The sequence below is a fragment of the Megascapheus bottae genome, chromosome 1, assembly GCF_031878675.1.
Source record: "Megascapheus bottae isolate mThoBot1 chromosome 1, mThoBot2.hap1, whole genome shotgun sequence".
Classification (NCBI taxonomy): Eukaryota; Metazoa; Chordata; class Mammalia; order Rodentia; family Geomyidae; genus Megascapheus; species Megascapheus bottae.
Window position 1 is genome coordinate 55841822 of NC_143509.1, and position 16197 is coordinate 55858018.

Sequence of the window (16197 nt, forward strand, 5' to 3'; positions counted from 1 at the left end):
GGTTTGGGTTCTGTCTGCCTGCCATCAAATGTTGTTTCTTCCTTTCTAGGCCTGAACCATCATCTGAACAAATGAGGAAAAAATAGTGAAACTAACTAAATAGATGTTTCAAGGACTGAGTGAGAACTTCACAAATGTATGTTTTCAATAATTGGCAGTTTTTCTTTTTTTTGTGTTTGTCTTTGCAACCCAGGTTTAAAATCTGAAAATGCTTTCCAAAACTTTTTCTTCAGTCCAATTAGCTACATTGCAGAATATGCATACATCTCTCCTGAATATAGGCTCACCAAGGGCTCCCGCTTAGTCTAAGCTTAGACAAATTCTGACTTCCATACAACGAGCATATTCCTGAGAACTATCCTACTGGCCTAGCTCACAGAAATAAAGGAAGGATGAGAAAGAGAAAGGCAATTATTTCTTTTCATCTGGGTGGATTGACAAGTGTTCAAATTAATTATTGGAAGATCCTGTAATGAATAGCTTGCCTCCTGGATTAATACTAGCAGACAGAAAGTTTATTTCTGGAAATGCCTCTCCTGTTTCCTTTTCCTTTCTAGTTGGTGCTAGTCCTCTCATTCTTCCCATCTCATTATTGCTACTTACTACACAAAGCAAATACATTGCCATATCATGAAATCTAGTGGTTACAGACATGACTCTCTTGAGTCACAGAATCCTTTAGGAGGGATAGTCAGTTTTCCCTTAATTCCTAGACTCTCTTTCCTTCCCTTGTTTCTTGTGCCCTAGGGCAAGCTCAGCTGTAATCCAGTTATAGAAATCAAACAAAAATCACACATCGCATCCACAGACTGGTTATCCATATTAGATCCATTAGCAGCCAGAATATTGCTATTGTCTCTTGATGCCCATTTTGCCACCTACAGTTTTGTTCTTTTTGTAAGAACCAGTTATTTCCTCACCTTGGACTCCAGATAAGGAGATTGCAACCAAGTGGCTTCAGCCTTGCTCTGTTAAGAACATTTCCAATGAGAACTATCCGTCTTTACTTTAGATCTGTGAGCACTATTTGCTCCTGCAGACCCAACTACTGAGTAGCCCTTGCCATCTGGCAGCATTTGCCATCATTCTATGGCCTTTCTTTGGTTCTGACTGGTCAAATTGTGTGATTTCCCCCTTTCATAATGCTTAATCTTTGCTTGTCAACACTTATATCTGTCTTGTCTCCTCAATTCTTGGCTGTACTAAAGGATAGGCTACTCCCTTCAAAATAACCACAGAAAGCTCCATCTTAAGAGATGCCATCATGGCAATTGATAGCTTAGCCTGAAATGCCACGGAAAAGATATATTACATCCCCATAAACCAGCCCTACTAAGGAGTCACAAGAGTTATCATATATGAGCCACATTCTCTACTGAGCACTTTCCATATGATGTTTTAATCTCATGTGAAGGTACATGCCAGTATCAGTTCAGAAAGGACACCAGACTCTGATAAATTTTCTGTCATAAACTTACATGATCCAAAATAGAAAGAACAAAAGCATTAGGCCTCTTAGACACACCAATGTGTTCTAGACCAGGGGAATGAAGACTGAAGACAAACACTGGCATTTCAATTAAATAGGCCAGCAAAATGCAGAACCATCTGTCTCTAATAGTTGGTTTCAAATAGTTGGTTTCAGATAAGCTAGAGGACAGCATAGGAAAGGCTACCATGATTCCCAGATGTTACCTGCAGCTATTTTATTCAATTTCTTTGCTTCACATTTCTTATTTGTAAGTGTGAGCTAGAAATACCTACTCCACAAGATGTCGTAAGGATTAAATGAGAAAGCATAACAAAATATTTCTATACTGCCTAATGTACAGAAAAAATTGTAGATGGTGTTATCATTATTGTTATTAGAGACATATCAAAAGGGAGAAGATTAGTAATCAGTGAACATGATATAGTAAGTCAAAAAATCAAAACCAGATGGACTCAAGATCAATACAATGAATATACAACCAGTATACAGTATTTCTATTTTTGTTTATTTTGTTGTTGCCTTTAAGATCCTTCTGAGTTCGACTTCGGGACTAAAGATGTTGGAGAGGTGAGTCCAGCAGGTGTGGTGAACAGGCAGATTAGAATTAGGCAAGTTAGGACTAGAAGATAGGAACTAGAATATAGTGTCAACTCTGCTAAGCTATGTTAAATCAATAAACTATGTTGCATCATAAAAAAGACCCTTCTGCTGGTTCATGCCTGAAATCTCAGCATTTAAAAGTCTGAAGCAGAAGGATCTTGAGTCTGAGTTTAGCCATGGCTATACAGCAAGTTTTTTTTCTTCAAAGAGACAGAATAAAGGACTTGCTGCATTTATCAACCTTGGAGACCACCTGACCACCCTGCTAAATGAAGAACCAGGATAAAAAGCCCATACATAGGTCAGAATTCTTGCTCTGAAGAAAATCAGGAAAATTTTATTAGACCACTGTATAATTACCATGATAGGGATAGGGATATGATTAGTGCACATGTATGTTGAGGAAAGGAGCTCCTACTGTAAGCCAAGGAGGCCACTGGAGATTTCCTTGAAGATGTAAGCATCAAAATCAAATAAGGGCTGTGGTCAGAGAAGTAAGAAGGATGTAAGAGACTGCTTTGAGGTCTGACAGCCTAGGTTATTCAGGAAAACTCCAAGCTAGTAAGATCACAGGGTGGGAGAGAAGGAATATGGAAAGGCAAAAAATTCAAAACCATACAAAGAGGAGGCAGGTCCTAAAAGTTTATAGATTTATAATATTAAGAGTTTGTGCCTAATCCTGATGGGAAATTATCCATAAGTTTCACAACAATGGAGCAGCATGATGAGATGTGTCAGTGCCAGAGGGATTTAAAGAGATCCTGACTGGAGTCGGAGAAAACAAGATAATTGTAGTAATCCAAGCAAGAAGAAAGACTGATCTAAGTCAGTACAATGCAGATAAAATGAAAGGGACTGGCCAGGAGCATAGCCTAGTGTTAGAGTGCTCACCTAGCATGCACAAAACCCTAGGCCGATTCCCCAGTATCACATACTCGGAAAAAGCCAGAAGTGGTGCTGTGGCTCAAGTGGCAGAGCTCTAGCCTTGACCAAAAAGTGTCCTAGGACAGTGCCCAGGCTCTGAGTTCAAGCACCAGGACTAGCAAAAAATGAAGGGGACTAATGAAAAGGGTAAAATCAATAAGCCTTTGCAATGGACTCAGTGAGGACTGAGAAAAAGAACCCAAGAATGACTCCCCAGTTTCTGACTTGAGCAGCTGGACAGTTGGTATCATCTGGCCTGGATATTACAGGAGTAAGTTCATACCTGGAAAGTATAGATAGAGATAAAAAATACATTTGGAACAGGGTGAGTTTCAGAATACTTTTAGAAATTAAAGTGGAGGAGTCCAGAAAGCCAGGTCATTTATGCACATGCAGCTCAGAATGAGATTGGAGAAGAAACACAGAGTTGGGAGCCACCAGAGTATAGGTAGAAATTGAGGCCAGGAAGAGTGTAAAGTTTTCAGAAGGTGTGTGTAAAATGTGAGAAGATGGTTTGAGTTACAAATCCTGTGGAAAAGAGAGAGTCTGAGAAGGATAAGCCAAAAAGGAAAAAGAACAGGAGATGCCCATATCATGGAAAGCCCGTAAGAAGAGATCTTCAAAAGGAGATAGTGGTTGATTGAGGCAAAGCCTCAGAAAGACTATCAGAGATTTGAAAAGTGTCCTGTAGATTTATCAACAAAAAATAGCCAGTTAGAGACTTTTGAAAAATTAACTTCAGTGGGTCAGAGCAGAGAAAAACCCATGAAAGAGGTCAAAGGGAACCTAAGAGGTAAAGAAGTAGAGATGACAGACTCTTCTCTCAAGAATTTTAGCTTTGAAGGGAAGGAGGTTCATAGAAGGAGTTCTTGGTGACTTTTATTTTACTTTTTTTGTGTGCCAGTATTGAGACTTGAATTCAGTGCCTAGGTACTGAAACTTAGCTTATATGCTCAAGGCAGTAATTTACCACTTGAGCTATAGATCTTGTACCTTTTTTTTTTTAGGTTAGAGATAAGAATCTGTCTCAGCCTCCTGAGTGAAGATTACAGGTGAGTCACTGATACTCAACTAGTTTTGTTTTATGTATTTTTAAGGGAAAGATTAATCTTTACCATTTTCTCTACTGGAAAACTTCCAGTGACAAGAAATCCACTATATCAGAAGAAATTTGATGGTACTTTTGAATAGTCCTGAAAAAAGCAACCCCGTGAGTTAAAATTACACCTGAATTTAGATAAAACAGGCTTTATCATGCTTTTCTTAATTTTCCATAAGAAGCCTTCAACCATTGAACACACCATAAAACATTATTTAATCAAAGCTGAAAGTATTTAGACTTCAGCGTCACAATTGTAGCAGCCTTCCAATAATTGCAGTATATTTTGTCAATTCTTTCTGAAATACAATTTCCACCATTAAGTAAAATCAACATTTCATATGTGATCCAGTAAGGATACAGATAAATTTTTATTTCTCTTGTGTAAACACTATGGTTTAATTTATGCCATCACTCAACAGCCATTAACATTTCTCTCTGAGACTAAAGCCCCAAAACGGTTGCATCCAAAGATCAAGTTTCTTAAGGATTAAGATACAACCTATACTATTTGAACTTTTCTACAATTACTCATTTTCTACCAGGTAGAATCTTCTGATTTCAACAATCTAACAGACTTCTTTTTTAAATGTCACTTGGCATCATCTCTATAGTTACTGTTGAGTCAGAATTCAAATCATATAATAACATTCCAATTTTCTTTATCTAATGGAATGGGTTAAGGCCTACTCCAATAGCATGATGATTTACATTTTGTGTTCATTCTGTTTCCTTATTTCTCCAAATTGTTTACTGTCCTCAGATTTCATAAAGATGAGAAACTTCCTAATACAGCCTCACCCCTATTAGAATGAGTTTGTAAAAAAAAAGGATCCTCTTCTATTGCCATTTTCTAGTTTTGAGCTCAATTCCCTGAAGTCCTAGAGACATGTTGAAAAGACAATTACCAATCTTTTGTTGGTTTTTAGAAAAAGAAAATTTAAAATATGGCTTGCAATTAGTAATTATCTTATTTATTTATCTATGTATTTTGTGCTTATACTAGGACTTGAACCAATGTTGTGGGAGGTATCCCTTATTTTTTTATTTTTTTAAATTTTTTTTTTACTCAAGGCCAATGCTCTACCATTTGAGCCATATCTTCATTTCTGGTTCTTTTTTTGGTAGTTAAGAGTATACAAACTTTCCTGCTTTGGCTAGCTTCAAACCTGATCCTGATATCTCTACTTATTGAGTAGCTACTATTACAAGCATAAGTCACTGGGGTAAACTCATCATTTGTTTGTAATATTGAACCTAAGGAGATTTACTGTGTTCTTCACAGGGTGCTTTTGATTATGACACCTGTGTGATGCCTGCTGTATAGTTAGTTTTGGCTTTACTGGATATTTTTCCCCTCCATTTTCAAAACTCACGTGTGTGTGTGTGTGTGTGTGTGTGTGTGTGTGTGTGTGTGTGTGTGTAAATCCTGAACTTGGATCTTGGGCACTGTCTTTGAGCTTCTTTGGCTCAAGGCTAGCACTTACCACTTGAGCTTCAGTTCCAGTTCAGATTTTTGGCATTTAATTGGAGAAAGGAGTCTAACAGACTTTCTTGCCTGGCTGGCTTTGAACCGTGAATCTCAGATCTCAGCCTCCTGAGTAGCTAGGATTATAGGAGTGAGCCACCTGTGTCTAGCTCATAACTCATTTAAATTCTTCCATATAGATTCAACATGTTTTTTGTCAACAGGCATCCTTTCTAATCTTTGTAAGATGTCTTTTACCCACTGCCAGAAGTGTACCATGCTGGCACTGCAGAAAATCGTCCAGAAAACTTTTTTTTAATGTAGGCAGTCAACTTTTTCTTCAAACTTCAATGTGTTACATGGAATGAGACACAAAAACACCACCTGTGCTTTTGAATAGTTTAGTTTGTTACTCAGAACTTTAAAAATATTAGGAATGTAGTCAGTATCTTTGGAATATTCCATTTGTTTCAAGTAGGAAGGAGGAAAAGAGGGGGACAATGTATGAGCTGGATAACCTCTCTCTATAGTACCTATCAGTTTCTATATCCTCCCAATTTTATACATTGAAACTACACAAAGTAATGCTATGAAACATCTTTCTTCTTCCAACAAAAACCTCAAGATCACCCCCCCCCCCATCATCTCATGCCATCAACTTTGCCCTGTTGTTCCCTGGAAGGGATGTCTTGAACCCACCCCAATGGGAAAAGTTCCAGGCAAGATCCAAAGGGTAAGATTACCCTTCAGCTCTGCCTGTTCATATTCTTCCCCTTACCCACTTCATGACATTAATGTCTCTACATTTTCCTGGCATTCTTCACATTTTTTCCATCTGCCTAAAAACCTTTCATTCTTGCTAAGAAGCTGGGATGTGAAAAAGCATCTATTTAAGCTCTTGAACCTTTCCCTTCTGCCTCGATTTGAGGCTGCTATAAATGGTCATCATCTTGGGCAAGAAGAAAAGATGTAAAGCTACTCTAAAGATCACTGCACTCCACCCTAGTAGCTATAGCTATAAGTACTGACTCACCAGATGAAGTACTGGTTTTCCTAGCTTTTACTCACAGTTCTCCTTGAAAATTGTCAAGGGATGTAGATCATTTCTCCTCTTTTGGTATGGAGCTTCTTGGAATATTTGGTTATGTTTTTCATTAGATTATGATTTCCTCAAGACAGAAACTAGGCATCTTTCTCATTTCCTATAGCATCCAACACAGGCTTGACGGGACATGGGAATTAATGAGAGCTTCTGTCCAACTTTCAGGGCACAGGCCTTCCATTCCTATGTAATGACCTGTTCTACTTACTTTTGGCACTCTGGTTGGATCACTGGTTACATATGAAACAGTGCTTCCCTCAATCTTTTATTTTAATTTGGTACCAAATGAAGAATGAGCTATGATTTTTTTAGTGTTCTATTTAAGTTTGAGAAACAAACAAGGGTCATGTTGTGACACAACTAGAGATTTTTGAATGAATTCAACAAATGTGCCTATGTCTTTGGTATTGCTTTATATCTTTAAATTGTCTATTCTTTTAGAAATGCTAACTGGATGCTACTTATTATGTTTATTTGCTTAAATTTAGTGCTTGGATGATACTCACAAGAAAATATGTTGGAAATAGGAAATAAACTTTACAAATGGAGGGAGAGGTCTGGGGGAAGGAAAGTGGCAGGAAAATGATGGAAGTAGCAACAATGTTTGACAAGAAATGTATTCATTTCTTTATGTATGTAACTGTAACCCCTCTGCACATCACGTTGACAATAAGATTAAATTAAAAAAATAAAACAACTGTAGCTAGTTAAAACGTTAATGCTTGGAGATTTTAGGTAATATATATTGGAGTTGTGGATTTTTGTTATTATTTATTATTATTATTACTATTATTTTACTAATTTAGCTTACAGAAAATCTGGTGTTTTCCTTAATGAGGCCATAAAATAGATGACTAATAGAGCATACACAGCTGATTCTTAAGCCATAGGTGTTTGAGAACTTTCCTACCAAATAATAATAAATATCTCAGAATGATGTAGCAATATTATATTCTATGCCACCACCTGGGCAGATAAAGACACATTTCTCCCCTGGTAACTATGTTACTATGGACAGCAACTACATATTATATTTTGTTTATTCTCCCAAAGACATCTACTATGACACTAAAAAATAAGAGCACCTCTTTAAAGCTGCTTTATTCTGCTGCCTGGCTATTTGGTAAGTTTATTGGCAACTTGAGTCAAGTATTTATCCTCAAAGGAGGAGACTTCTTGAGTATATTCCACTTGAGTAGCTTAGACTACAGAGGTCAGTAAACACAGACACCCATGAAGCATCCCGGTCCTAGACCCTGGCTCTCACCATCTATACCTTGGGTGTCTCCTCAGCAAGGCTCTTAGGACTATTGACATCTTTTCCTTCAGCTCAGCCTCCAGGCAACCTATTCATATAGTGCCATCTGCAGGATGAGCTAAGGACTTCTAAACTGTCTACAAATGTTTTAAAGAATTTGGCCAAGTTTGCATTCTCACCAACAGTGAAGTAGTGATCCCTTCTGGCCACATCCCCGCCAGCATCTGTTGTTATTAGATTTCTTGATTATGGTCATTCTAACTAGGGTGAGAATCTCAAAGATGTTTTGATTTGCATTTTTTTCTGGAAAGCAGTGTGGAGATTCCTCAAAAGAGATCTCCCCTATGACCCAGCAATCCCAATTCTGGACATTTACCCAAGTGTCCAGAAACAAGACCATACTAAACCTACCAGCACAACCATGTTCACTGCAGAATTATTCACCATATCTAAAATATGGAACCAACTCACATGCCCCTCAGTAGATGACTGGATCAAGATGTGGTATGTATACACAATAGAATTCTATGCTGCCATTAGAAAGAATGACATTGGAAAAAATCATATTAAGTGAAGTAAGCTAGACTCAAAGGAACATATGCTCCATAGTTTTTGTCATTTGTAATAATTAGTATGTGATTATTATTTTCCTAGCAAAGGAGCACAATAGCTCAAAAGCTACATGCAAATGGTCACATAGGAAGAGGCTAAGCGAAATGAACTCCAGGAGAGGGAAACAAGAGATTTATCCTTGTGGTACTGTGTGAGGTCATTTCTTTATTTCTTTTTCTATTTTCCCTTTTTCTTTCCCTTATGTTTTATCCTCTGTTGTTGCTGTATTTGACTTTGATAACTGGTATATTATGTATACATTTATTTGTTTCTTTGAATCAGGGATGGGGAAAAACAAGATGAGAAGACAAAGGACAAAGGATGAACCAGTGTAATGGCAATATTCACAAACAAAATATTGGAAATGAATTCTACAACTTGGGTGGGGTTGAGGGAGGAAAAGTGGGAGTAAAACATGGGAAGGGGTAACAATGTTCAAAAATTAATGTACTGGGGATGGGAGTGTAGCCTAGTGGTACAGTGCTTGCCTAGCATGCATAAAACCCTGGGTTTGGCTCCTTGGTACCACACACATAGAACAAAGGCCAGAAGTGGCACTGTGGTTCAAGTGGCAGAAGGCAAGTCTTGAGCAAAATGTGTCCAAGGACACTGTCTAGGCTCTGAATTCAAGTCCCAGGACTGAAAGATAAGAAGGAGGAGGAGGAGGAGGAGGAGGAGGAAGAGGAGGAGGAGGAGGAGGAGGAGGAATTGTAATAGGAAGATGAATAGGAATAGGAGAAGGAGGAAGAAATAATGCACTCATTATCTAATGAATGTAACTGTAACCTCTCTATACATCACTCTGATAATAAATTTTAAAAAAGAATTCATTCAACTTAGTGATATTTTTCCATTTCCTTACAAATGTGGAGAGTCATTCTTTCTGATGGAAGCACAGAATTCCATTATGTATATATACCACATTTTCTTGATCCATTCACCTACTGAGGGACATCTGGATTGGTTCCATATCTAATGCTGCAATGAATATAGCTGTGCTGGTAGGTTTAGTGTGGCCTTGTTTGTGATCACTTGGGTAAATGCCCAGGAATGGGATTGCTGGATCATAGGGGAGCTTTCAAAAGTGGTTGAATAAGTTTACATTCCCACCAACAATGTAGTAGCATTCCCTTTTGGCCACTTTCCCACCAGCATCTGTTATTATTTGTTTTCTTGACAATATCCATTCTAACTGGGATGAGGTGGAATCTGAATGCAGTTTTGTTTTGCATTTCTTTTATGGCCAGAGATGTTGAACATTTTCTTTCATGTGTCTATTGGTGATTCTTATTTCCTTTCTAGAGAAGACCCTTTAATTCTTTAGCCCACTAATGAAGTGATTGTTTCTTTGAAGATTTGTTACTGGGGGGGGTTGATTTTTGGGGCTTTAGGTATATTTTTGCTATGACCCCTTGTCTGTTGTATAGATAGTGAAGATCTTCTCCCAATCCTTGGACTTTCTATTTATCTTGGTAACTATGTCCTTCATCATGCAGAAGCTTTGCAGCTTAGTGCAACCCCATTTATCCAGCCTTTCTTTGATTTGTTGTGCTTCTGCATCTTATTTAGGACATTTCTACGTGTGCCAAGAAGCCCTACAGTATTCTCTATCCTTTCATGTATCTGCTTTTACCTCGAGGTCTTTGATCCATTTGGAGTTGATTCTGGTACAGGGTAATATACAGAGATATAACTTCAGTTTTCTATATGAGCATAGCCAATTCTGCGAGCACTATTTGTTGAAGAGGCTGTCTTTCTTCCATCTGATGATTTTGGCTTTCTTATCAAATATTAGGTGGCTATAGGTTTGTGGAATCATTTCTATTCCATTGGTCCTCAGGACCAAGCTGTTTTTATAACAGTGAAGTTTGGTACTGATATTCCTATGTCACTATTTTTCCTACTAAGGATTATTTATGCTATTTGAGGTCTTTTATTAAAGCATATTAAGTAAGCCAGACCAAAAGAAACATAGGCTCCATCGTTTCCCTCATTTTAATAATTGGTATATGTCTAGAATAGTCCTAGCAGCAGAGGACCACAATAGCCCAATAACTATGTACATATGTACCATATAAAATGATGCTAATTGAACTCCAAGAAATGGAAAAAAGAGGTTTTTTTTAATAAATTGTGTGAAGTTTAGTTTTTTTCTCTTTCTTTCTTTTTCCCCTTTGGTTTTATCCTCTGTTGCACTGGTTTTGATTTTGTACCCTGTTCTTGTATATATATTTATCTGAAAAGAGAAGGGGAATAACAAATTGGTGAGAAAAAGGATAAATGGTGAACCAATGATACAGCAATACTCACAAGACACTATTTTGAAAATGAACTTTATGACTTAGGGAGAGGAGAGTCAAGGGGGATGAGGGAAAGTGGGAGAAATTAGGGGAGGGATAACCCTAACAAGAAATGTATTCATTACCTTACTTATATAACAGTAACCTCTTTGTATATCCCCTGTACAATGAAATTTAAAAATTGTTTAAGATGTATTCAAAGGTCAGGTTATGATGCATTATACCTGTAATCCTAACAGCAGAGTAGACTGAGATATGATCCTCATATCTCAAAGCCTCAAAACCTTCCTGGGCAGGAAAGGTCCATGAGACTCTTATCTCAAATTAATCACCAAAAAGTCAGACATAGGGCTATAGTCCAAGTGGCAGAGTGCTAGTCTTGAGTGAAATAGCCTAGGCTGGCCCTGAGTGCAAGCCCCAGTACTAACACATATACAAAGTATTCAAGAGATTTTAAGTGTAAAATTCAAATTTAAATGATGGATAATAGATTGCTACATTAATTCTTTTATAGACATCATTCATGTCATTTTAATTGTTGCCTTAAATGTCTTTACTTCAGAGTGACCAGTCATATCATCTCTACTATCCCAGGGGGGACATACATTTGTCTAGGGCCCTTTCCTCTACTTGAGGGCTGCTTTCTCCTATGGAAAAGCAAATTTCCAGAAGCTATAATAGAAGTTATAGCTCTCTTTTTACCCTGAATCAAGCTTTGGTTTTGCATCTAAATACAGGGAATGGTTACTCAGAATTCCATCTTTTGGAGTCATCCTCAGGCTAAAGACTCATCAGATGATATGGCTAAAAGAATCATGGCCCTCTAGGATCGATACTACACTGTTGGTAGAAGGGTAAACTCATTCAACCACTCTGGAAAGCAGTATGGTGATTCCTCAAAAGACGAAACATAGAGCTCCCTTATGACCCAGAAATTCCACTCCTGGCATTTATCCAAATGTCAAGAAACAAGGACATACTAAATCCACTAGCACAATGATGTTCATTGCAGCATTATTTACTATAGCTAAGAGATGTAACCAACCCAGATGCCCCACAGTAGACAACTAGATCAAGAAGTGGTGGCACTTATACAGAATGGAATTCTGTGCTGCCATCAGAAAGAATGATATTGCCCCATTTGTAAGGAAATTGGAAGACTTGGAAAAAAATCATATTAAGTGAAGTAAGCCAGGCCCAAAGGAACATAGGCTCAATGGTTTCCCTCATTTGTAATAATTAGTACACTTCTAGGATTCTCCTAGCAGAGGATTACAATAGGTCAAAACCTAGGTACATAAGGTCATATAGGATGAGATTAAATGAAAGAACTCTTGGAAACATGAGCTTTATCTTGTATGATTGTTGTTCTTAATGTACTATGTTATTTCTCTTCTTTTTTTGCCCTTTGGTTAATCCCATATTATTACTGTATCTGACTTTGTTACCTGGTATATTGTATATACATTTGTTTATTTGAAATAGGAAAGGGAAGGGGGGGAAACAAGATGATTGGGAGGGGGTGGAGGAAGGGAAGTGGGGACAAAAACATGAGAGGGGGTATCACTGTGTGAGCAGTAATATACCTACTACCTGACAAATGTTAACTGTAAACTCTCTTACATTACCTCAACAATAAAAAGAAGGAATCACTGCCCTCTAGAGCACCAGTCCTATGTGGACTCCAGCTTCCTATACTACAATATGTGTAACATTCTTCATGGCAAATCCCACACAACCAGGAACAATGGTTTTCATGGTTTGTCTTTTTGCCATACTCCTCTGGTACTGCTCCAAGAATTTTCCAATTCTTGTGTAGGTCAAAGCCTCCCAATGACCCTCAGGTCATTATGAGCAAAAGTGAGTAACAGATGGAAAAACTTTTTTTTCCAATCCTGGCTTTGAACTCAGGGCCTGAGCACTGTCCTTGCTCTTTCTTAAGGCTAGAGATCTACCACTTGAGCAACAGCACCACTTCTGGCATTTTTTTCTATGTATGTGGTACTGAGGAATCGAGCCCAGGTGTTTGTGCATGCTAGGCAAACACTCTACCACTAGGCCAAACACTCCTGGCTGGAAAACTCTTCCTTGCTGTGGTCACTCTATTCTGACCTCCTGATAATCAAGTCCCAGGGAAGAAAGCAAGTCTTAGGCAGAGTACTAACAACTTTTTGTGGTCCAAGTTGGTGTTTTTCATGTGGACTAGGATGCTGGGAAGCTCCACTGCATCCTGACCCTTTCCTCAGCGTTGGAACAGGACTAATTTCTAGACCACAAGCTTCAATTCTACTGACTCTCACAGGTCATGAAGGCAATGATACTTGCTTAGGTTCTCCCTTCTTTGTTTACAGGGGTTTCCTTCCAGAGGACACACATTTTAGAAAAGTAGAGGCCATTTGGAAGTTAGAACTCTTTTCTCTCAGAGGCAGGTAGGTACAGATTACATGGAGTTGTTTGAGAAGCCAGAAAAAAAGTTGTAAAGGCATCAAAGAGATGGTATAGCACCCTCTCCATTCTCCCTGTTCCTGCTCTTTTCCTAACATTCTACGTGCAATCTGGCACTCAGAAGTGAATTTTATGCCCAGCACCCAAAATTCAACATAGAAACCATGGAATTAGGGTATAAAGAATCTGGAAGAACTGGGAAATTTCAGCACAGCCACTGAGTGGATGACATGGCCACATTAGAGAACTTCCTGTCACTACCTGACAGACACTCAGAGTTGAATCATAGCTCATTTGAATCATGTGTACAACTCAAGAGTAGAATACTGTGCAAACTGAAGACTAAAAATTATACAAGTGACTCTTAGGCATGCTGCTATATAGGCACATGGTTCTCAAAAGGGACACAGCTTTGCAAATGGAACTGGGGTGATTTTCCAGCTCCCACTCATCAGCTCTACAGTATAAAGCAAAGCCTAGAATTGATGATGGTTCTATCATCCTCCCAACAGCACCACCTTGTGGACAAGGCATTATCTACATATGTTAATAAAAACAGTTCTTTTCCTCCTTCCTTTGGCAGAGTCAGGCAGACGGATGTTGAGACAGGGTCTTACTATGTAGCCCAGACTGTCCAAAATCCTATTGCTCTGCCACCCATGCACTCGGATTACAGATATATACCACCATGCCCAGTTAGGAAGATTTTCTTTAAAGATCACAAAGTTATGAGAGTATTTACTACTCATCTAGTAGGATCCAAGAGAAGATCAAGACTTCATTGCATCAAGTAAGAAGGCAGTCTGACAGCCACAGATCATCAATCCTACGGGTCCCTTTCAAACACAAAAGCCACAGCCTTGGTCTCCTTTACTTGGCTATCTCCACTCTCCCCTCTCCCCCACAACATCATACAGAAGTAGCTTCTCACCTGAGCCACCTCTTCAAAGTCATCATGCCTCTTCTGTAGAGCCCGGGCTCGATGCAGGGACTTTCCCACCCCAGTGTGTTTGCTGAGGAAGGCCTCACCATGGTTTTCGATCCAATCCAACACCTGGGCAGAGAAGGAAGAGAAGATAGAAACAATGACTTCCCGGAAGAAAGAAGGTCATGTGACAACATATATAATTGCTGACCCTTCCCTTATTAGAGACCAGCACTTTACATGGACATATTCAATGCACTGTAAATTCAAGGGCTGTGAGTAGCAACATTGGAAACGAAAGAATTTCACCCTTTACTAATTTCAGTTATTAACTAAATTTACCAATTATTTGTTCAGTCTCAAGTCTTAATTCGTTGATTGTTGTTATTGCTAGGTTCCTAGGATTGAACCCAAGTCCTCACACATGCTAATCTAGCATTTTTAATCAAGCTGCATAATACATCAGGCACTAACCTGCTTACTACCTCTACCCTACCCTCACTGCTTGGCACATAAACACATATTCAAGTGCTCTTGACCCAGATGCCATATTTTTCCACTCCAGGAGTCAATCCAGCTTCCCTTGTGAATCTGGATGGCAAGAAAATGTGCTTCTGAGAAGATACCAGCAGTGCCTGACATTTCTTTCTGGTGAGATGGATAAATGTGGTGATCTAGGCCCTAGAATTTGAACATCACTAGAGAAGATGAATTGATGATTTAGCTAAATCCTGGGCATATCTGCCCACCTTATATCTCCTTCCCATTTAACTTCCATCATTAAGATTGTATTAAAAATATGCAATGGCCAAGATAATCATGGTGGTATAGGATGATAATCATATATGATAATGGATTTTGGTTAGTATTTAAGCATTTTTCTACCATTAGAGACTTTGCCCTTTTGTTTTTGTCTGAAGAATCCAAGGCAACAAATAAGCACATGTGGGACACAGATATTTGTATAATCAGATATTTCTTTATTTGTCTGAGCTTTTTAGCTCCATGTTGACACTCTATCACTTAAGCTATAGCCTTTTGGGAACTAACTGGAAATAAAAATATCTTGGATTTTACTCCCCTGGCTGTCTTTGAACTATGATTCCCAGACTTCAGCCTTGTGAGTAGTTTTAGGGTTAAAGTATGGGACAGAGACTGTACTTTTAGAATTGATTTGGTTTCTACTTTTTTTTTTTTTGCTTGAACTCTGGGTCTGGGCATTTTCCCTGAGCTCTTCAACTCAAGGTTAGTGCTCTATCACTTGAGACACAGAGCCACTTTGAGTTTTCTGGTGGTTAACTGGAGATAAGAGTATCATGGACATTTGTGCTGGGGCTAGCTTTGAACTGTGATCCTCAGTTCTCTGCCTCCTGAGTTGCTAGGATTAGAGGCATGAACCAACGGCACCTGGCTTCTTTTCTTTTTCTTTCTTTCTTTCTTTCTTTCTTTCTTTCTTTCTTTCTTTCTTTCTTTCTTTCTTCCTAATAGAAACCAACTATAATAACAGGCATTTATTTTCAGTATATAAATTATGCATAAACTAAATGCATGGCCTGACAGATCAGATTTAGAACAATCACTGGAGACTACTCTCTAACTTTAGAGGTACAACTCTCATATATAGGGGGAAACATGAAGGTAGAATTTAAAAATGCTAGATTTTTCTTAGGAGAAATCTGCTATTTCTGTGTTATCCCTCCTTACTTAGATGCTTCTGTTCTAGTGGCTTTGTACTTGTGACCCAGTTATTCAACCCAGGCCCCAGAAGTCATCTTACCACTTGCCTCTATATCACCTCAACACCTAATCAGCAAACCTATTTCCAGTGACACTGCCTTGAACTGAGAATTCTTCTACTCATACCTCCCCATGTAGTTGGGGCTATAGAAGTGAACCACCATGCCAGGCTTGTTGAGTGAGATGGGAATCTCTCTGACTTTTTGTCAAGGTTGGCCTTGAACTATGTATGATC

At 38.5% G+C, this 16197-nt stretch overlaps 1 protein-coding gene across 19 annotated transcripts in view; it reads right to left on the reverse strand.

The window, feature by feature from the left end:
• Kalrn (kalirin RhoGEF kinase) overlaps window positions 1–16197 on the reverse strand; it is a 598249-nt gene that overhangs the window by 283516 nt on the left and 298536 nt on the right. For all 19 annotated transcript variants that reach the window (XM_090345067.1, XM_090345058.1, XM_090345042.1 and 16 more), the window contains exon 10: window positions 14232–14354. In XM_090345067.1, the coding sequence (XP_090201193.1) occupies window positions 14232–14354 (123 nt within the window). The remainder of the gene's footprint in view (window positions 1–14231; window positions 14355–16197) is intronic.